The 24,137-nt window shown below is 38.2% G+C and overlaps 1 protein-coding gene across 1 annotated transcript; it reads right to left on the bottom strand.

The window, feature by feature from the left end:
- Positions 1–5,248: 5,248 nt before the first annotated feature.
- On the bottom strand, positions 5,249–19,904 carry kcnk10b (potassium channel, subfamily K, member 10b). Its single transcript, XM_062440579.1, has 7 exons — positions 19,850–19,904; positions 16,209–16,624; positions 8,701–8,818; positions 7,364–7,524; positions 6,998–7,190; positions 6,773–6,915; positions 5,249–5,899 (listed from the first exon to the last, which is right to left on the bottom strand). Exons 1-7 carry the CDS (start codon positions 19,902–19,904, stop codon positions 5,249–5,251), a joined length of 1,737 nt encoding a protein of 578 aa, XP_062296563.1.
- Between the last annotated feature and the right edge of the window lie 4,233 nt (positions 19,905–24,137).

Raw genomic sequence — 24,137 nt, 5'->3', positions numbered from 1 at the left:
TTAGTACCCATCTCCATTTCCATTTTTTTTCTCTTTCATTAAATCATTCATTTAGCAGAAAATACTTTGTATTGTTTGTAACCTTTTAAACCATTTTAATTAACCTCAAAAGTTTTAGTGTATTGAAAATGATATATGGACATATATGGATACCCAAAATAGCAACAGTCCTTCCTCCTTTTTGACATTTAGGAGAAGACAAGAAGTCAGTCCTACCCAAAGTACCAGTGACACATGCAATGTGCAGGTCAAAGTTGAACAAATGCCTGTAAAAATGCATGGTTTTGGGTGCAGAGCTGCCTATAACCTGTCAATGTGCATGACTAAAGAAGCACAAACATAGGGAACGAGTGAAGCCCTACAGAAGCCCTTCTCTTGGGTGATTCAGGGCCATTTTGAACATGTTTAAAGGGAACTGAAAATGGGCTGGATTCACGGATACAAATCCCTCTTCTGGTGTAACTCCATGTCTTTGCAATAGGGAGAGAATTCAGAGAATTTGTGCGCTCTATTACTTGAATGAAAGAAGGGTCATTTTTCCATTGCTACGTTCACTAAGATTGCTTTTATTTAAGAACACTTGTGCACTTAGTAAGGTCAGAATGTGTGCAAATGCATGCATGTCCATCCTTTTTAGGTGAGACACACAAACCCATGAGCACAAGCTTCAAACAAAAAATGTTATGCTTGTTGCATACTAATTACCCTTCTTGAAACATTGAATTAGATTTTTACATTTTAAGTGCATCATTAGCAGATGTAGTTTAAGGCAACTTTGAAACATTTGTTCCCACATATAAGGCACATAAGATCAAATGGCTGAATTATACAACATCTCGACGATGAGGTGTCATGGGTATGAGCCACAAGCATAGAAAGTCACAAGTCTGTATATCAGCCACCATAGTCAAACTCTACCACATGCTCCCTTTCGTTCTTTGCTGTGGCCTGTCATGTGAGTAGGCACCCATCAAAGTCTTTCTCATCGCTTTTCTGCCCTGCTAGCTGAGGAAAACACTGCTAATATGTGTAAGGTTCAACACTAACTGCATGAAGAGAAGTAAAAAGAAGAAGTGCAGACATGTGTGTGTGGGAAGAAAAACATTTTGTGCCAGTTTTCAATTAGTTTTTATCTGGTACAGTCAGACTTGGATACTGTGTACAGAACAGTTGTTGTTTTTATATAGTGATCTGAAGCAAGTTTAGGTTAAAAAAAATTACTTGCACATTATTGATTTAATGTTGCATTTTGAGCCACTTGTATATTTTGTTTTGTTTATTTTCTGATATTTATTATGTCAGTAATTAAATTGATACTTTTATATTTCTATATTCCTTAACTTGACATGTGTACATAGTATATTCTCTTTTTCTACTAGTGTATTTGTTACTTATACTCCTTCTATTTTTGTTACCTGCCATGGAACTACATATGTAAATTAGCATTCTTGTTAACTCCAGCATACATCTTGTGTTTATATATATAACAGTTGCATTCATATTCAAATGAATTTAAAAACATAGTGATATAGTTATCCTAATCGCTGCTGGCTTCTTGTAACACTTGACATGATGGTAAATGCCACTCAAAGCGCTTTGCAATACATGTCAGCATTCACCCATAATGTACACTGGTGGCAGAGGGTGCCACACAACCTACTAATCCGGATCTAATTCAATGCACATTCACACACACACACTCCGGTGGCACAGCCATCAGGAGCAGTTTGGGTTTCAGTATCTTTTGCCCAAGTATTCTTCACAATATGGAATGGAGGAGCCAGGGGTCGAACGATAGACCTTGTGATTAGTGGACAACCAGCTCTACCTTCTAAGCCACAGATTCCACACATAGAACATAAAATGATAGAAACAACATTAAACCATGACAAAAATAAATAAATTTAAAACAAAAATTACATTTGATTTTTCGTTTTTTTTTTTTTTTTACCTACTCTAGCATCCACTTCAGTATCGATGATACTGATTGACTGTCTATAGCTGTGAGTAAACAGACAATATAAATACACACAAACACAGATAATTTTTAAAAAAAAACTCCCTGGTTTATTCATCATGTGTGAGGGAGGACTGGAGATATGGATGGAGGGACATATAGTGAGAGACACACAAAAGAGAGATGGAGAGGAGGGGGCGGAGCAGGTTGAGGTCACTTCCACCTTGAAGGAAGCCTTCACAAACACATACACACACATACCCTTTCAATTATGTGCAATGTATAGCTCTCCCTTTACTGACCTGCCTTTCTGATTAATTTCCTTTGTGGTGCTGTCAGCCGAGTCTTTTTACTGGGTGCCGTACACATGTTGACACACGTGACTGTGGCTCCAAGCCACACGTGCACGGATGGAGACCTTGGGCTCCAACATCCTGCAACACACTAGGAGTCAGTTACATAATAATTAATTCTGTCATTTAATTACCCAAAAGCTGCATCAAGGCAAATTCATGGCGAAAATGTATATTTAAGAAATTTGATGAGGCTAAAGGATAAAAATAAATTTAGGTCTGCAGAGAAGTGATGCTTGAGTGACATATGCAGTAAATTGAGTACACTGTAGTGTGTCCTTGAGTGACTTACGTTTGTTTTTGTCCTCATTCCCTTGATTTTTCAGTGGCAAAATTTTCCAAATATTGTACAACAGATATGCAATCATTAACTAGTGTGGTACAGTATAGGGTACATTATAGCATTTAATGTGTGCTTCAAATTGTGAAGATGTCTTGTTTGAATAATGAAATCCAATAACATAAATTGCTGAAGATTCTTTACATTTATTAACTATTCTTTACTAAAAATATGTTTTAACATAAAGTAATTACATTATGTCTTGAGGTCAAATTTAATCATTTCCTTTTCAGTGGTTTTACTTGTAGCCTACCATAATTCCCTCGAAGCTACTTACTTCATAACCTTGTATAAGAATGTACCAGTTAAGGGATAGGTTTAATAATGGAAGACATAATGTAAATATAGGTTTGCCTCAAAGCTGCTATAATAAAGATTTGTATATTAACAACAGAACACGTGACTCCTTTTATGAGAGAGGTGTATCTTAGTGAGATGAACCCACACCTGACATTGCCATTCCCCTCAGCTATTTAGAGCTTTTTGGCATCTTTCAGCTCATTTTTATGGTTTTACAGTCCATAAATGGACTGTTTCAGCTCATTCTTACCACTCTTATCAGCTGCAGCATGCTGTGGGAAAAGCTTGCTTACCTGTTCAGCATCAAACGACAGACTGGCAGGTAGCTGGTGAATATGAGTAGCATTTAGCAAATAATGAGGCTTATGTTTCGAACGATATTTCCCTCAAGAGTTGGTGGAAACTAAAAACAGAGCTAAAAAAGAGTTAGTACTGAACTTAGCATTCACCAGCTGCATACAAACACGACCGCAAATTAATGCTAATGTCACTCTGTGTTTACTGGGTGTGTGAATACACAATTGTTTGCTATGAAGTTCACCAACATATTGAAAAGTGATAATACGTCAGTGCAGTTTCAGCCTAAGTTTAATTTTCTGTGTTGTGTGTCTAGATATTTTGTGAAGATGCTAGCCATCATTGGCTTCTTATATTTTTATTGTGTATTAATTGTATTTGCTGCAATGCCAGTTTGATACCATTCCAATACACCTTGTAATACCATTGTTAAATATTTAGAATTAACAAGATGATTCTGTTATTTATAAGAAGCAATTATCAACTTTTACATTTCATTTGTCATATTTATTATCTGGCAAAAGGCACTCACTACATTAAATGAGATCTTTTCATGAAATGTACACAACAAATAGTCGCTTTACTTGTCACAGGGCATGGTCATGGAACAGTTAATGTTATTACTATCAGATGAACAGGTTACAAGTACAACCGACTTGTGTGTAATTCATCTTTTAGAAATGCATGCAATGTGTGCCAGTACTACATTTGATAATTCTGCAAAATATAATGTATACTTTGGGCTGTAGTATCAGTACCTGTTTGTAAAATGCAAATAAAGTGTGGTGTCAAACATTTCATCAGTAAAACCCAAAGAACTACAGGAATACACATTTCAGTGTGGCGATAGACTGCGTTTAGGAAAAGAAATACAAAAACATGACACATTTAGTTCATATTTTACAGTTGAATGGAAAATACAGCTCAAGTGCTTCGCTGATATAAAAAGACAAACACAGATGCAAACATGCTTGGTGAGTACAAAATCAATAGCAACACATTCATCAATTAAAAACTCATTGAAAAAGTTTCAGTGATATCAGTGATATGGTGAACATCATATATTAAATAAAAAAAGGTCAGAACTAAAGTGTTTTTAAATAATGCTGACAATCTCGTGGCCAAATGTGTATCTATCCGGTTGGATTCCAGTGCTGTGTTGATTCATGGTACAGAAACTGTTGGCAATCATTACTGATGTGTATGTTTTTTCTCAAAATATGACAGAAAGAAGTACATTTCATTAGAAACATTGCAAAACAATGCAGCTGTAACTCCAAGCTTTCAAGTTAGTTAACATCATTTGCTATGGTTGTGTTTTATAACCATGCATGATCAATGAGAATAATTTGTTATTTAATGAGCTCTTTGTATATTGTAGATATACCTCAAGGCTACATTTTCAAAGTTACATACCATGAAGGAGTAATTGTACAGGCCAGGGAAATGTTCATATTGTCTATTGATCCAGCAGAAACATAACCTCCCACCTTCCATTCATTAAACCGTAAAGTTTTTTTTGTAGCAGGCTGCTGTGCTAAAAATAGCCGTCCGCAGCATGAGATGACAAAGCGGAGATCGATAATGTTTCTGAAGATGGATGACATGAATCTAGCTCTCTGGAAGTCCTGCCCACATTGTTAAAAAATAAGAAGATTTAACACTAATAGACAGCTGTTGCTCAAGAGTCTCATACAGCTAGAGTAATGAGGGCTGAGAGACAACGGCGCTGACAAGATAGTTCATGTAGAAGTTCTCAAGTAGCCCATCCAAAATGAGGTATTTTAAGTACAGCCTCTTATGTCTCTTATGTTCATTTTTGGCAACACATTTTATCCCATTGGTATGGCACGATGACTGAGTTTCCTGGGAGCTGTTCCAATCGAAGCAAAGGAAACAGAAAGGCACAAATCTTAATATCTCAAAGGGACGTGCACTCTCATTCTGACTAGGTTTTCTCACAATCTTTCTCTGTGGCTGAATTGTTCATCCATTCATAACCTAGTCATTCTCTCCATCTTTGGCCTGTGTTGGTAAGAACCCATTCAACTTGGCACGCTCCATAGTGTGCTGTGAAAGATTTGCAAGACTGTTGTTTCCCTCTTTCCTTTCTCTGTTTTCCTCATCTGTTTCCCCATCTTCTTCACCTTCTTCCGCCCTCTCCTCACCCAGCATGGCACTGCCGTTGTTTATGCTTACACTTGCCCGTCGAATATCTTCAGGAATGTTCCTCCGCAGCTCACGGCTCTTATTGCGTCTGGCCAGCTTAGTGAGGGATCCGAAGCGCAGGTTGAAGAGATTGTCCTCAGATGAAGACGCCGTCTGCTGCGATTGCTCACTCCCTTGATGGTCATACGGCTCACAGGCCCCCTTCAGCCTCAGGTTGTTCAGCTTGGTGTCAATGCTCTCCTGGGAGGAAGTCTTGAAGCGGCCAGCATCCAGGCTGGTGAACATGGCCCTTTTCTCTGGAGACAGCATATCTAGGGAGTGAGCTCGCTGCTCCAGGCCCAGCTGACGGCGCTCCATGCTGCGGATGGTGGCAGCCCGCTGGAGCTTGTCATGGATCTCAACACTAAGGCGCCGCCGCGTTTCACGGAACTCTGCTCGTACATTTGCCTTCCACTCAGCTGCATGAGCTTTAAACTCCCCAACCTATGACAATGGTGCAACAAGGAAAGAATCAGGAAAGGATAGGGAATACAATCTGAAACAGCCAGGCATTAGCATTGTTTTAACTATTGTTACATTTTCCCCCCATTACCTTCTTGTTCTGCCAGTGTAGGCATAGTTTTTGATTATTTCATATTAAAGATTTGTGTTTTCCATTGTTATTCCATTATTATATCATTTTCAAGGGGGTTCCAAAACATACATTTATCAGTTTTTTCTCACTTTTGAAATGGGGAAGGGTTCAGTTGGAAACAAACAATGTACTTCTGTACTTCTATGACAGTTGTGGAGCTGTTTGTTTTCATAACCAGCACTGTCGATGAAATGTGATTGAACCACACCCACTGAGTCTTTTAAATAATAACTAAAGATCTGTTTTTTTCCTTCTAACTTAAGCTTTGATTGTTTCTTATTTAGTCATGAATATTTGATAATTAAGATTTTAAAATTTAAAATAGAAGTGTTTAAGGACTGTTACAGACAGCCACAACTGTCATAATTATCTCTCTGAAAGTTAACAGGGGTCAGTCTACAAAAACGTTTCAACAACTACCATTTACTGGTGCTAAAAATGGTATTGGTATTGGTATTGGTGCTACAGTGAGCCCCATAACATCATTATTCACTCAGGAGAACCAATAATGTATCTTATCTGTCTGCACTTATTAAACAACTACCCTTTGAATACTTCAAACAAGAGCAGCCTGTTACAGAGCCTCCTAACAAGGTCCAAGCAGCAATTAATACGCAAAATCAGAGAGCAATCAGAAGGGGCAGGAAAAGCAGCAGCTGAGTGACCTTTTATTTTCTGCCACTCTAATGTAATAGTGAGCTGTGTAATCAAATGAACCCTACCTCCTCTTTTGTCTTTTTAGACAGCACTCGAAGCCAGTCTCCAATCATGCTGAGGACGGCTGCAAAGTATGCCAAGCCCACCAAGATCCAGAACCACACCAATGGCTTGTACCACTTCATGTAGGTGATCCTACGGTTTCCACCTAGAGGGGAAGGAGAAGTGTCAGAATGCTCAGAAAACAGCTATTATGGACACAAAAAAATTCCTTTTCTGCATTAATCTACCTGCCACATAGTCTCCTATTCCCACTGTGGTTAAAGTGATCACAACAAAGTAGATGGCCTCCAGTGTGGTCCAGCCCTCGATGTGTTTGAAGATGACAGCAGGGATGGTGACGAAGATGATGCAACCAGCCAGGATGAATAGGATGGTGGACGTCACCCTGATTTTAGTCTGACTGATCTGCTTGTGTTTTTGCTGTGAAAATGAAATCAAAGGAGCCATGAGAACTGATTAAGGCAAATAAAAATATATTTAATTAAAGAAGCAACAAGAATTTAGTTACAGTTAACTTGAATGTGAAGCACTAAGTAAAACCAACTAAACACATAAAAAAAGAGATGAAATATTTGTGATACTTGACAACTCACCCTGAATATTCTCTCAACTCTCAAGATGCTTTTCACAAAGATGGTTCCCAGCTGGTCTCCAATCCCCGCCAACAAAAAACCAAAGAGAGGGATGCCAAATATGGCATAAAGGATGCAAAAGATTTTCCCACCCACGGTGCTTGGAGCAATGTTTCCATAACCTGTCAGCACAAGGAAAGCACAAAGAGCAGGAGAAGAGAGAAATGAGGGTAAATTAGTGGAAAAACAAAACAAAACATTGTAATATGGAGAGAGAAAAGCAGAAAGGAGGGTGGGGGAATTAAGAGCAAGATGAGACGCACAAGACTCTTTCTTATGCAACATAATCAATTGAAACCCTTATGTAATACATCTTAGTTACTGCAGCAGGGGTCTTAGGTAAATAAAGCTCCCAGAGAGACATTAATTAGGTTCCCCCTTGAAGAAAATTACATTAACTATGGTCCTACAGCGACAGAGATACAATGAAGAACCCAGGGAGACAGGGGACAAGGCATATACTCAGGTCATCTCATTTCAACCTGTTGTGCCCAGAATATTTACATCTGTCTGTAGCTTGTTTACTGTCATTTAGTTTTTTATGATTTACACACCCCTTAATATTTCCCATAAATGTATTTATTAATTAATAAATTTTACAAATATGAGTGTGTCTAGATAAACAATTCGTATCAATTTGTAGCGGTTAAGTAATTTGAAGCTAGATGTTCTTGTTAGAGTTAAAAAATAATTTCCTATCTGAGTGATGAAATAAAAGAAGCCACTGAAAGTACGATCAGCAGCATATTAGTAAATGCCAAAGCTAATTAAAGACAAAGGGAACATGGGAAAGAAGAGACTGTGTGAAACCACATCATCAGCATCGTCAGCAGCTTTGTAAACTACCTAAATATGATGCTGATCTTCACAAGCTGTTAAATCCCACATTGCTTGGGCTTTGCGATATTAGCGCCACCTCATGAAGGAAAAAGGATTTGTAAAATTCACCGGAGGGAAGCAGTAAGGGCAGGATTTACACAGCTTTGCCCACCAAAGGTACAAATCCCATTTAAACTGCTGCTTAGAACATTAATCACTGCCTATGAGACTTGTATTATGTGCTGATAATGTTGTTCATTGGAGCATTATGCTCTTCACTAAAAATAGATTAATGTCCTTAAATATATACACCTTTCCCTTTCCACCTCAACACATTAAATCCATAGCTAAGGGAACTGTGATTTGATCTCTGGATGTTATCAACATTTTTTTTTTAAAAGTCATTTAACGGCAGTTGCTTTTTCTGTTGGCCATGACTGATTTAACAGGCATAAGAGTATAAAAAAAATAATAAATACCTATAGTTGTGATGACTGTTCCAGCGAAGAAGAAGGCACTGCCCCAGTCCCAGTAACTGGAATTGTAGGATGTGTCTCCAATGGGACTCACCCCTGCACTCACAGCATCTATGGCATGCTGGAAAGAGGAAAATGTATAAATTATAATGATGATCATTTATTTCCTCATGGAGCAGATGCTTGCAAGTGCTTAAAAGGCAAAATGTGTCAATTTAAAGTTTCCTTGGACAGTAAAAAAAAATAAAAAAAGGCATACAAAAATACATAGAAGCCCTGACATTTATATGCTGTTAATTTCTCATAAAACACCCAGGGACACAATTGCATGTCAGCTCAGCTGATTTCACACGTGTCTGCTTTGATTTCACTTCATATGGCATGAAGAGAGAAAGTACTTTAACCCACATCCTGCTACTGTTTATGTGCACAATTCTATACAGGTGTCTTTTATATGTGTTTGTTTGTGCTTGCGTGGGTCACCCATGCCACTGATTGTGTAACACTTGTGAGGTAAGTGAGGATATATTGAGTGTGACTATTTCCACATCAACCTGAAAGGTCACAACCTGATAAAAGAGAATGATAAAGGAGAAGAAAGCGTGTTGGGAAGGTCCTGAAAAGGGGTGAGGGGAATGTAAATTAGATGAAGAACTGAATTATTTACACATATGAAGCTGTATGAATATAGGAATTAGAGTCAAGAGAATGGACATACAATTGACTCAACCAGTTCAATATTATTGTATCTTTTGAAATTGTATCATGACAATATGATCTTAACGTGTTATTGTTTTACAAAATTCTGTTATCTTTTATCAAATGAGTGATTCAAAGCAAAATGTAATTAAAAAACAATAAAATAATGTGAACATTACAATACAATACATTGAAAATTTTATAATTGTATTATTTGACATTGCATATTTTTTTGCTGAGTTCTTGCTGACTAAATGTGCATGGACTTTCACATGTAGCACAAATACCTTTATCTCTCTTTTCTTCAGTGTCAGCCTTTTTTTATTTTAGTCTATCAGCCTTTCTTTATCCCCAGGTTGTCTATAGTGTCTGGAAAGCAGTAAGAAGCCACAATTCTCTGAATTTACTGCATCATTATTGTCACTGATCTCCCTCTGTGCTCCATTATGTAACCATGAAAAGTTAATTTATTTGCTAATCTGGCTTTCCTTTTAAAATTCTGGGTTAATGGGTATTTTATGAGAACCGTATTTTCTTATTACCATGGAAAGTTGTAGTTTGAATTTTGCCTTCTGACTTAAGAGTTGTGTCTTTGGTAAGAAATAGCTTCATTTAACAACATTTCTGGCTTGAATATAATGTACACAGCATCTTCATTCAGAGCAACCCCCAATCTATCCATACAAGCTGTTAGTGAGATGCTCATCCATACCATAAAATATGTATCAACTCTCGTGACATACATTTCAAAGCAGACAGAGTGGAGGACCATTTCTATGCACCACCACACATCACTGCACATGCCCACTCATAATCTTGCATGTGAGTACCTCAGCTTCATCAGCACCCCCTAATTTGTATCGAAAATTAGACAATTACAGTAATGCTATTACATAGGTTTTGGCAGACACAGCTACTTTATAGGGGCGATATCAAAGCTGTAATTATATAATAAACCCCAAATAACCTAATTCTGGAGTCAAGGGAGAGCTATTAATAGCCTCACAATGTATGTGAATACTTTATGAGGAGGTCTATTTTTGTCTCTCGTCTTTTTCACAGCCAAGTTCACGCTGCATTAGAGATGTGGTAAATCCCTTCTTCTCCACATGCACTTTGGAGGCATGCGGATGGCGGCTATTATATGTGTTGCAGAATGATAATTAGGGACAACTCTGTGTTTTTGTTTCACACTTGCTCTATTCCATATTGACTGCATAAACGAGTCAGAGCACCGACATTATTGTGACGGGCTGTTAGCTAATCTGTGGTTCATATTCTACACTGTGGGATCATTAGACAGTAAGTCAACAGACTGCATATCTCTATCCCCTCAGTGTGTCTTTCCATCCCACAGCAGGTGACAGCAGTGATCCAGCCAACATGGTGCCTCACTCTCTCCTTCACTCACCCTCACTGAGCCGTGGTATGGTGCCAAACACTCTCTTCTGTAGCACTTTAACCGTAGCTAATATCTATAGCTGACCACCTTGTGGGATTAAAGCTGCACAAATGACTGCCAAGCACTTGGGTCCTTCACTGATAAGACTGGTCTGAATTTATCAGAACGCTTTATGAAGTGAGCACTAAGCAGAAGCAAGTCACATAACAAGTAGATGATATACAGTGACAAAGGATGCCACTAAAAGCATAAACAATAAAATAAAATAATTAAAAATAATAATAATTCTATTGTATTAATCTGGAGCAAAACTCTTTATGGTTTTATATATACGTATATGTGTGTGTGTGTGTGTGTGTGTGTGTGTGTGTGTGTGTGTGTGTGTGTGTGTGTGTGTGTGTGTGTGTGTGTGTGTGTGTGTGTTTGTGTGTGTGTGTGTGTGTGTGTGTGTGTGTGTGTGTATATATACGTTGTATAGATGTATAGATGTTTTGTCTTCTCATATTCAAATGACAAAAATACTTAATGATTTCTTAAGGCCAACTAATAGATAGGGTCTAAGAACATTTTCTTGGACATCACATCTATACCTGATAGGCTGAATCTTGTCTTGAACATGTTGTTGTAAGTACAAGTAATGTACAATTAATAGTAGTTCTTAAAAACACCAGTAAATCTATGAGTATGAAATTCTGACTGTGTTGGAGTTTTTTTTTGTTTTTTGTGTTTTTACAAAATCATGTAATTCATGCTATTTAAAAAATCATGACGCCATTGGTTGCATGTCCTGATATAGTGTTTCTGCAGGTAGCTTAGTGTTTATAAAGGTTTATTTGTAGATAAGTGACTCATCAATAAATGAGGCTTGACTGGTGTCAATAACAGCGCGGCTTCACATTGTGCCTTAGCGTGAGTCATCCCTACGGCACTGGAAAAAAGGCAATTAAGTCTGATGTCTTTGTGGGTGCACAGTGGGTAGATGGACTGCCCAAGTACTGAAGCAGACATGAGGAGGTCAACAGACAAGTGTAGACTCACACTCAGACACATTTAATCATGTGTGCTGTGGAGCAAACCTTTACATGTGCACACTCTCTAATTCACAGTCTCTTTCTATCTTAGGCACACAAACACTGTACATATACTTTGTAAGGTTGCCATTTTTCTGTCAACTCCTCCACCAAACAGTTTGACAACAGTGAGTAATCGCTGCTTTGTCGCCATAGAGGATCTTGGACTGATTGACAGGCTTGACGCAACACGGACAAGCCGATAAAGGAACCTGTTAAGAAGACTGATGGAGTACTTGTGAAGCAGCATGTCCTGAAGGCCATTTCTTGAGACAGCTCAAAACATTGCGCTATTTGTCAGTGTGGGCTTTATACATGGTTTAATATTTGTGTTTTTTTTCCCACACTTAGGGTCAAAGTACCACAATAACAACTGATAAATAAATATTATTTTTTCGGTTTTAAAGAAATAGTTCAACATTAATTTGCTTTTTCTTGCAGTCTTAGCTGAACATATGAAGCTACAGCTGGCAGTTGTTATCTTAACTTGACTAGAAATAAGGGCCTGATCTGGTCTGAACGTTAAAAAAACAAATCTCCATCAGCACCTCTAAAGCTCATTAATTAACATTGTATATCTTGTTTTTTAAATAGAACACAAACAAAAATGTAATTACACAAGTTGCTGTTTTAAAAAAGGTTAAGTCAGTGCTCCCAGCCAAGAAAAAGCATAACCCCCTGTAAAACTTGTTTTTACAAGTTGGATAAAACAAGTGAGGTATGGCATAACTTAATTAGTGAGCGTTAGAGGTCCTAATAGTCAGATTTTTATTTTATTTTATTTTTTACCTTTGGACCCTTGGCTAGCTGTTTCCCCCTGTTTCCAGTCTTTATGCTAAGCTAAACTAACCCACTGTTGGCTGTTGTTTCATATTTATCCTAAAAACACAATATTAATATTGATCTTCTCATTTCATCTTCCAAACTGTTTCTTTAATACATTCAATTTGTTAGAAATTAGTTCAAGTAAATTTCATACAAGCAAATCAGTTCCTGGTGAGACATGCTGTTATATGGTTAGTACTGTGTCCCTGTCTGATCATTTGTTCAGAAGACAGTCTTGTCTATGACTCAGCTACTGCTTTGAGCCACAGGTCTGTGACTGCTGGCCTGTGCAATGAATAATTGACTCCCTCCGGACCCCAGGCAAACCATGCTAAAGGTTTTTATTTCCACACTTCTCCTCAGGAAATACTCTCATTGATTTTTTAAAAACTCATGATAGCGCTTTTGTGGCTCAAAGGTTGAACACTGCAAAGGAAGGAGAGGGAGAAGAAAGGATGCTTTTCTGAGAAAGAACATAGGAACACAGGGGGGCATGGGGTAGAGGAGAGAGAGGCAGATAGGCAGACTAATATTCACTGGAGCAGTGTTGAAGACCCTACCATCAAATGAAGTCATTCTAGCGGAAAGTGGAACACACCAAATACCATGTGGTTGACTCTCTCTTTGGGGTTATTTAACATTTAATAGAATCAGAGGTGGTCCATGGAGGAAGTAACATAAATCTTGTCTCTGCTACTCTCAGACTACATGAGACAAACATGGAAAGCATTTTTTTTTAATTTTTTTTTTAAAGGTTATATCAAATGCTGTGATTTTGCCTCAAATATAAACAATTTATTGTTATCAGTTACTGCATTTCCATATGCTTTCTGTATACTTTTTATTATGTCCTGAAAAATAGGCTTGATTTTTGCCACATTTTCCTTTGGTATTACAATCCCTTTCTGAACATCTTCTGTAATATCAGCCTAAAGGGGTATTTCACCAAGCTCAGTTCCACTATTTTCTATCCTCACACCCCCTCACAAATCAAACTTTCCACTCAGCGAACTGCACACTGACACATCTGAAATCATTTTTCAATCCTTCTTCCAGTTGTACATGTCAACTTGATGTAGTGACCTTAAATCTTGACCCATAATTCTGGGCCTGATATCACAGAGCAGCGTGAAGAATTGCCATACTCTGTGTGATAAAGTGGCTGACACTGTAAAAAGACATTGTAAAATACGCACTTAAATCATGATGGGACTGATTTTTTTTTCACTCTGCTTGTTATCTGGTTCAATACACACAGCACATTCTGCTGCATGACAAGCCATGTTGATAAAATGTGGAAGATTGGAGAGATAGAATGCTATAGGTCCACTTCAATCAACCTTCATGTCATGAGTGAAGGGTTGTCAGTCATGCTTTTTAACAACAGACCCTTGTGCCCAGGTTCATATTTGAGATGTGATTTATTTTTACAGTTTCCATCTCTCATTTAATGGTCCGAAAGACGTTGATGGAGTCTCTTGTAAATCATTAGTTAGTATCAGAAGGTCACTGTCTTCATAATTACCTTCCTGCATCATTACAAACTGGAAGAATTACTGAATTTAGCTCAAATAGAAAATACATCACATATCATAAAATTGATATTTGTCTATGAAAAGACTTTTCGTACACGTTTCTTATAGCTAATACAGTAGTGCTCCTATGGCCTTAAGCTAGTTTCCTTATTCAATATGTGTGGGTGTTAAAGCCTCACTCTTGAATATCTATATTCTAGAGTGTATGTACTTCCAATACATTCACTATCAACAGTATTGGGCATTTAACTTAGTTATTTAATCAACCTATTTTTCAAATAAACTTACTCTTATACTTTCAGTAACAATACATAGCTTCAATTACAATTCACATTTGGTCACTATAGGCAACTGTGAATACAGTATAAAGGTCACAGTGACTGAAAAAAAGAAACAGTTATCTACCCTTGACTGCCCAATTACTTTTATGTACTGTTATGTAACATGTGCTAGCATATACTGTATATATTTGCCAACAGATATGAAGTGTCACTGATTACGGGTATCCCTGTCGTGACCCTGAAGATATTCCCGCTAGAGGATGTACCTGCCCCGAAGTCTAATCATGACATTTACCCATCAACTCTCAAGCAACCAGGGGGCAGAGGCTGTGGGGGTATATCTTCTGATGGTTGCCAGTCCTTTTTTGAATCATCAACCCTGCAGGAAGAAACCTAAAGTAATTGCTATTAAAATGCCTATAAATTAACATCATTAGTGCTGCGACAATACTCTTTTGGAGAAGAAGTTGTGACTCATTTAAATGTAACCCTTGAAATCCCAAGTGGGCTCCTTCGATTTACAGCAAGTACAGAGTGTGCTTGGGTGACGAATCCAACCCACCCACTGGCATACACATAAGTGCAGCTAAATAGAGCAGCACAATATTAACAGTCCATAGTCCTGGAGGCTGACAATCGCTTCTAAAATTTGCAACAGGGAGTAGAATTTGTTGTTTCATAATTATTCAGAGAAATTAAAAGCAACAGGTATATGGGCCGCCGTTTGTAAAGTTGCTCACACTAAAAATAACATCAACATTTTGCCACATTTAGTTTCAAACAGTGTTTAAAATTATGGTGTAAATTTTTTAACATCACCTTTCACCACATTTACAGCAATATTTGTGACCTTAGAAATATAAGGGTGATGTTAAAAAGTTCACACCATTTTTTTAAACACTATTTGAAACTAAATGTGGCAAAATGTTGATGTTATTTTCAGTGTGAGCAACTTTACAAACAGCGCCCCATACAGGTACAGCACACCACATTATCTAAAATGATGCTGCTCAAGTGTCTGACTCTGCAGAAACAATAACAAACCTGCTCCAACTTAAGCATTAAGTACAATCACTCTGTAATCATGATGCCAACTTTATGAGCAGAAAACAAGTAACCAATGCAAATTAAATGAACATGAACGTTCATCATTTTACATTAGGAGCAGTACAGGTCACAAAATTATAAATAATCCTTGAAATCTACAGATTATTTGCAGGCAAGTGAGCCATTATTCTGTAAAATACTGCTGCAATGTTTTTCCACTAGGATTAAAGGCTTCATTTGCTGAAGGACAATCTGGACAAGGATGCTGTATTCATGCTTTCCAAGATCATGTGACTAGCTAATGAAACCAGAATCAATTACACTGAGACCCCCAATTAACCCTGATAGCAATCACCATCTATAAAACCACTGCTATAAAGGTCAGTCTGCTGACTGTCCTCTTATCTACCAATCAAACTGAATGACACTTATTTCATGTTTATCTTCTTATCGTCCATATATTATAAAATATATAAACTAATATGTTGGTGATACAGAATAGATTCAGCTCTGTAAACAAATACACAATACAACAATACAATACACAGTATTTATGTGGCTGTCTGAGCTCAAGGCAGAAAACAAGAAGAAGACTATTAAACATCGACACCATGTCTCACTTTTATCTAAAGCTCTAGTTCTAATGACTCACCTTGATGAGTGCCTCCAGCTCATCAGGAGTAACACAGGGGTGTCTCTCCAGGAAGGAAGCCTTCTCCAGAGTGATGCTGGTCTTCTGGTTGCTCTCAAATGGCTGCTCCAAAGCCTGAAATGCCAGACCCCCACAAACCAGGTAGAGAACGACAACTATGAACACCGCCAGCACCGTCTTCCACTTCATCACAGAGTGGAGTGCTGCAGCTGAGCCATCACAGCTGGCATCCATGCTGGCCACCACACTGGCAGAGCGGGAGGAGATGGACAAGCGTGGCAGCGGACAGTGACCATTGGCCTTTGGGTCACAACCCATGGGGTTCTGCATTGTAGCCACACTAGCCTGGACTAGACTTGACTTCGCCATGCCAGACTGTGCCTTTTTGGGAGGGACCAAGTTGGTCTGGACCGCCACTAAAAAAGAGAATGAGAGGAAAACACAAGACTGGATTACCATTTGTGTTGTTTACCTTTGTGTTGGAGGATACCAAAACAGAGACAGCAATACTGTATCTTCTGAAAAGGATTCTGATCACTTTTTGGCATATAGAAACAGACAAACACTTCGACTAGTTGGCTGAAGGCCCTGAATCAGTTATAGACAGGATATGAAAAAAGTGAGCACAGATCATCTGAGATGTTGTTTTGTAGGCAGTCTTTAAGGATTTATAGGTGAGCTGGGGATTATTACACAGGGCATCTTGGACATTTCCACTGTTGTTGTGTTTAAAGATCACCATGTCTGTACTTTTTCTTGGTCTGTGATAACCAGTCTGTTACAATAGATCAAACTGACTTTTATGCATTGAATTTGTTTGATTACATTATTGTCTCCCACTTTAAAGTCCCCCTGCACTCAAAAATATGTTTTTCTTCTTGTTATTTCACTTGGATGTTTGGCCTTTACTGTGTAGAATAATGTGTGCGTACAGCTGGACACTAGAAGGGATATGCCCCCCCCCCCCCCCAAAAAAAAAAAAAAAAAATCCAATATCAATATCAATATCAAAAACATTTGCATATTCATAAATTCTGGATTTCTAAATCAGGGAGCATGAGGAGCTTCACCTACATGAAGCATTAAAAAAGTGATTTTGTTCTCTTACTCAGGGCTAATAAAGAGCTCTTCATAAAGCCAACATTCAAAGCTGTCAGCAAAAACATTGTTTATCTGGCCTGCAGCTGTGCCAAAGCCTGGCCAGAGTGAGACTCTCCATCACTTGTCATGGGCTTTACACATAAAAGCCATTTGTCCACTGAAGTGGAGCCTCGAAAGTCCACAGTCACTGCCTTAATCACTAATACAGAAAACCATATAGCCAGTTGAAGGCTGTCACTAAATGAATACATGAATTAAAAGGAAACACATCCTGAATTATGTGCATTATTTAAATTACTGTCTGAAGATTACAACTACAAAGTGACACCAGAAAATAATTAGCAATATTTAACCACACACACATTCACACCATTTGCAACTAAGCCGTTCCAGTTCTAAGCAGAAGTGCAAATGATGTTACCGTCCTTGCTGGAAAACAGAAATCAATTTTTCTCACTGACTATAAATGTAGATAAGTGCCACTTTCAGTCAATGGATTCTGATTGGGTTTTATGAAAAATTACAGTGTGCTGGGGCAGGTCATCTGAGTGGCAAAGCAGCACCTTAGAGGAGGCAAATTTAGATCATTTTAATCTATATAAAGCATCTCATAAGCTATTAAGGGCTCCGGCCCTCACCCCTGACGCCCCCACCTCTCTCAAGCAAGAGCTCATAGAGTGCCTCAGTGCCATAGGCGGAGCCTGGTATTTACTATGATGCAACTGTCAGAGGTATACCGTAGGAATAAGACAGGGGTTTGTTTGTGGGAGACACTGTTTTTATTTCATGGGACAGGTTCACTCATATGGTATGCTAAACAGACACACACAAACACACCCTACTGTGATGAGTCAAGGACATCCAGGAAGTCTTGTTCACTGTTCCAGCAGCTATGAATCTTGTTAGTTAATCCCTGTATCACGAGTGAATCAATTACACTAAATTGATGTCAGAAGCTTCAGGAAGGTGCAAAACTGCCACTTTCAATTTACAGTATATGCCTTTAAGGGCGGTGGCTGGCTATTTTTAGAACATGAGATGAATTAGAGAATTAAGATTGAAAGTGGAAGCAGCAGAAAGACTATGACCCTTTATCAATATCATGTGACGTATTTGGTGCAGACATTATGATGGAACGTTGACCGATGAATAGCAAACTGGGCCAAGTCCATAACTACTCTTAGTAAGACATTAATTGTCTCATCTTGTGAGTAAGCGAAATCGAGTAAATCAGCTGTTTCCGGCAGGGCAGAAGGCAGCTACAAACGACATTGTAGGGCAAGTCAGAGAGCTGTTTCTTATTATTTATTTACTGTTATCAATTTAAGTGATTGAAAAACAATTATGAGTAAAATAATATATGTCTGCAATTGATATTTTAAACCATACTGGCAAAAACAAAACTCTAATGCACATAATTGGGATTCAAATTTCTGTGTGGCATTAATCTAAAATCAAACCACTGAAGCTGCTTCATATTGATTTTTGCAAATCAAATAAAGCCTGAGTGGAGCAGTGTTTTTTTTAAAATCTGATACTCCCTCTCAGCCCTCACTCTCTGCTTCAAGCATCACTGGCCAAAGCTTAGGAAATAATCAGGAGACTCAAGTCCATGAAGTCGACGTTCCTCAATTCAGCCACAGAAACTGGTGTGGATGATGATTATTTTCATAGCCATTATGAAATGTTGCATCTACCATTTACCACGCTGTTTGCATGTTGGGACATTTGAAATGACAATGAGTTTGTCAGCACCTATTATGGAGAAACGCGTGGTATAAAGCTAATTATACCATCTGATCAAACTCAAAACTAGTAAACATGATGGCACATTTTAGGTTGGCTCAGTTATATAGCAGCCCGGTTATTCGCTATATGGCACAAGACAGGTTGTGGGCGTTTAACTTAGCAGCTGAGCCTCACAATACAATGTCAAGCCAGCCTGATTAACGCGTGTAGACCTACGACTTCCGGCAATTGAAACCGCAGAGTAGTCTATCTCTTTACGTGAGACCAAAAGTAGAATAGTTTATTTAAATGAAAAAAGGATACACAATTCACAAATGTCTGTATTTGGCACTAGTTCATCCTGCAATTACCGATCATGACTCTGTCTGATAGTTATAGTCAGAAATCATTGCCTTGTGCAGATCATTTCGTCCGTCTAGTGACTTATTTTCATTTTGAAAGCTTTTCCGGTCTCGCCGGTTATTTCTGTGAGTTTGACGCAGCAGAAGCTCCGCTCCCAGTAGCTCTGCCTTGCCCAGCTGAGCATACTAAGGATGGAGAATAAAGAAATAACCCCAGCTGCTTTGTCTTGCGTCGTTTGTGCATTGCAGAAACACACAAATAAAAGGAAACAGAAAGTGAGGTGAACACAATCATGAATTAAAAATTGTGTAAAACTGTTCAGGCCGGTAAACATTAAACCCTGATGCGATTTATTGTCATATATCTCCAAGACATGTTGAAATTAAGAGTACAATTCAAATGACACATATTTAAAGTTATCACACAATAGGAAAGCAGTATTTACCGACCTTGTTCTGGGTCCCAGTTAACTTGTTTCCTCGGATTTTCTATTGGAAATTTCATCTCTGTTTTGTTCTTAAACAAAACGCTGGGGAATTGGTTCAATACGTTTTGTAAAAAAAATGAAGTAAAATAGCTAGATCACGAGGAATTATTTTCCCACATCTTCGGCACATAGATCTTTTCCTGGATGTGGGTGTAAATACGGAGAAATAAGCGCATCGTAAAACCGCATTGTCTGTTTTTACTGTCCCCCCTCCTTTTTTCCCCCACCTCGCTCGGACGCGTGGTGTTCGTCTGACAGACTGAGATACTTGTGAGACCTTTCACTGAGCTGTCTCACCGCTCAAGGATCAAACCACATACCACCTTACACTCAAACATACAAACACGGACACATCAGTGGTCAGAGTGTCCAAACAAGCAACTTTACGCACGCGTTACGCCGGTAGCAAGAACAACGGGGAAGGATGCTATCCTCCCTTTCATTCCCAAATTGCGCTACTCCACCTGTTCTTTCCTATAAACAGCTGAATGAAATTTGCTTCAACCTTTGCATATGCTACAATTTCACCAATTGCGTTAATACGTGTTAACATACTCACTCTTGTTTGTTTTTCCTCCAGAATAAGATTATCTTCTCATCGTTTGGAAACCGGCGGCTGAGCACATGGCGCAGGGTGGCAAGTCGGAGGTGTTGGCCAAATCAGAGGCAGACTTAAACCATTACATCATTCGCATGTATGGGAAACAGTGCATTATTTATGAACTTACATAGCTAAAGACAAGTCACTCTTTGCATCCTGTCAGGCCCCTTAAACTGAAAGAAGATGAACATAATTATTTTAGGAAGCAATTTTCGAACAGTACCAGTTGTTCTCAGAAAATATTAAGAAGATCAAATAAGCCTGAAGGCTTGTGGATGTGTGTAATAAACATTGCACATGTGTTTGATGATTATGTAGAGAAAACGTATTCAGGTGTTGCAAGTTGGGTTATATTTGAAGGATTGTGTTCTTTTTTTGTATTGTTTTTCCATCCATTCATTTTTAATTATAATAATTTAATGAGTTTTCTAAACTCCAGCATGGGTTCCATTCATTTCAATAGGCTTCTTGAAAGTTAGCTTAAAACATGGTCGAGAGCTGCGTTTATTTCAACTAAATAATAATAATAATAATAATAATAATAATAATAATAATGAAAAATCTAATTAATATATCAGTTTTCAACACAAAACTGCTTTATAACATTTAAAAACAGACCAGGACACAAAATACAGCAAGAAACAAACAGAAACACAAACATAATAAATATAAAAGATTAAAATGAAATAAAACGGAGTAAATAATAGAAACTGGATAAAATAAGGAAACGGAAATACCATTTAAAAATGAGAAATTTTTTAAAAGATTGTAGTCACTGGGCCAGCCAGAAATAAGAAAGCCCCTGCCTGCCTTGAACATAAGGGGGAACACTTGGGAACTCAAAAACAAACAGGCATACACTGAAAAAAAGGTTAGCAATGATGTAAAGTAAGTTGAATGTGCCTTTTCAAAACAGAGGCTTGACTCGTCAATCACAGGTTTAACTAATAGCATTCATTACTTCATTGCATTGCAATAATTGCTGGAACAGCACAATCAATAATGTCATCAGTTCCAACTGTACCATTCCTGCTATGATAGGTCAAAATGTCTGCTGTTGAAATGTTTCTGAATCCTATTCATTTGGGAAGGACGAAAACACAAGATCAAGATTCAGGTTGCAAGATTTATTCAAACAACAAAATGACATGTAAAGACAGGCAGACTGAAATTATTTTATCTTCAAAAGGATGGGATGACAGAAAAAGTCGTAAACTGTTATTTTATACATGGAAAATCTTCATTTTATATGTTCCTAACCATTGATAATATCATGTTCTGCTCATATGTTTACAAGGATGAACCCACTGGTGTAACATTAGATATTACATATAGCTGTAGTCTATAGTGTCGTTCAGTTTGAGAGAACATCATCAGGTATTATTATTTCACCATTTTACATCAAATTGTGTCTGTTGCACTGTTAAGATAAGCAAGATGTTAAACAAACTAAATGTAGCATGAATGAGCACTGTTCAATAAAGCTGCTATCACTTGTTCCATGTTACAGAATAATTCACAATACTTTGTTGGTAAATGACGCAGGAGGTCAAAAGGTCTATAAAACAATCAAAAACAGGAACCTGGCAAAATTAACAATATGCCGCTGACAGACTGTTCTCATGAGCAACAGTTTAACTCTTGGTCCGTTTTTTTCACACTGACCATTACTATATGAGGGGGAAATGGTTGTGGTTCTTAGCAGGCCTGATGACATGTATAGCCTACTGCACTCTGCCATCAAAGAGGAACACTCATAATATACTATAGGCTATAAGCCATCTCATGGTAATTTGTAAAATTGGTGCATTTGGTAGAGATTTAGGATCTTGTTGCTCAAGGAGGCCACATGCCTTGAATTATTAATCACAATATTTGCCGTTCTTGTAATAGCCACAAGTCAAGCCATAAAATGCAGTTGTGGTTGAGATGTCTTCTCTGATGGCTTCTATTTAAACTTCATCCTTTGTGCTATAATTTGTTAACTCCAGGCACCAGTATCATAGGGCAGGTTAAGGATGTAGTGTATGTAGTCACTTCAGTTTACATAAGCATTACATATACAAGCACCAGAGATGCATGCACCCAGGGGTTAATGTGGGTGTGTTCATTCAACTGCTATAGAACTATGAGGCAGCATGTGGAGCAGCACGACTGATTGATATGTTTGTTTATATATTTTATATTTGGGATTATATATTTTTTCTTGGTAAAAGCAGAGTCACAGAGAGCAGGATGAAGTCCCCGCAGTTGGAACTACAGAAACAGCAGATACCTGCTCAGCCCTCTCATCATCACCTCTGACCCTTACTCAGCCCTCTGATCCTCCAGGTCTGATGGCTCTATGATGAGGAGAGCACACTGGGTGAATACAGAGTTTCAGTATAGCATCATCCTTTTTCCACAGCTGATTTGTACTAATGAGTGCCAGTAATCTTGCTGGGTTGTGCATATTTTCTGTACAGTAATCATAGGTCTGTGACATCATCAAGAGACCAGGATCAATGGACCTGATGCTGCTTGCCAAGTAAGTATGCACTTGTGTTTATTTCATAGTATAAAGTTTTATGTGAATTGTTTTGTTTATTTTGCTTGTCTGTGTTTTGCTTGTCTTTTAGCAGTGCTGACTGTGAAAGAGGAATCTTGGAAATGAACATAATAATGCTATTATGTACAAATCAACAATCGGTCAGCACTGATGTTCATGTCTTTGTTTGGGCCTCTTTTGGACAGGTGGGACCCTAACCCAGAAAAACATGTCAAGAAATGGGTTCTTAAAAGGTCAGCTGATCACATAGCCTCTCCACAAAGAAAACTGGAGCTCACAGTGCAAATCAATTTGGGAGTTATTTTGAGGTGAATCATTTTTTCTTGCTTCACTGCTACACCCAATTTTGGGGTTCAACCACCTGCCCAATCCTGCTTTAACCCCTGCATGGGAACACATCTTCAAATATTTTCCATTTTGTAGTGACCAATTAAAGTCATGACATAGCTATATATGTGAATGGCATAGTTCCTCTAATGCCTCCTGCTGAATCGGGGAAGGACATTTGAATCAGGGGACCCAGAGCTAGACAGGGTTGTATACAATTCAAGCACATCTATCTAATCCTGCCTGCTTTTAACTGGCTCACAGTGTGGAGCATGCATGCCACTTTGTTTATGACCACTGAGGACAATATATGCTGGCTTTTCCTGCTGTTTATGGGTTTCACACTGGCTCCACCTGCCTCAGCCTTTTTGTCTAATGTGCCATCTGTGGCTCCAAAAATACCACAAAACCACACCCAGAAATCCCCCCCCCCCCCCTCTTTTTTTTGTAGTCCATAGCATGTGCTGTAGCCATACAATGCAGTCAAGAAATGATTCATTAGGCTATTGATAATACCATATTATTAACAATCGACATTTATATTTGTGATTAAAATGAGTCAGCCATTTAGTGCATGACTACTGAAAGCTAAAATATGTAACGTAGACACGCATCATTTTAATGCTATTGGGTTGTATTAAATTCTGGCTAGAGGGGGGAGGGTTCGGGGTGTCGTTCGTATTACGCCTGAGCGTGATGACGTGGCAATCATAGCAACCAGCATGGCGACGGAGAAGCGTTGCTCTATCCCTCATATCTGTTTATAAGCTAGTT

Source organism: Scomber scombrus, chromosome 19 (genome assembly GCF_963691925.1).
Source record: "Scomber scombrus chromosome 19, fScoSco1.1, whole genome shotgun sequence".
In the NCBI taxonomy this organism is placed as follows: Eukaryota; Metazoa; Chordata; class Actinopteri; order Scombriformes; family Scombridae; genus Scomber; species Scomber scombrus.
The sequence above is the reverse complement of the archived record's forward strand: the minus strand, read 5'-3'. Positions and strand labels throughout refer to the sequence as shown.

Excerpts from the sequence above, each read along its gene's own strand:
- kcnk10b (XM_062440579.1), bottom strand. The coding sequence starts at position 19,904 with ATGAAATTTCCAATAGAAAATCCGAGGAAACAAGTTAACTGGGACCCA. Across the intron at positions 7,191-7,363 it reads GAGTTGAGAGAATATTCAGG|CAAAAACACAAGCAGATCAG; the intron begins GTGAGTTGTCAA and ends TCATTTTCACAG. Across the intron at positions 5,900-6,772 it reads CTAAAAAGACAAAAGAGGAG|GTTGGGGAGTTTAAAGCTCA; the intron begins GTAGGGTTCATT and ends CCATTGTCATAG.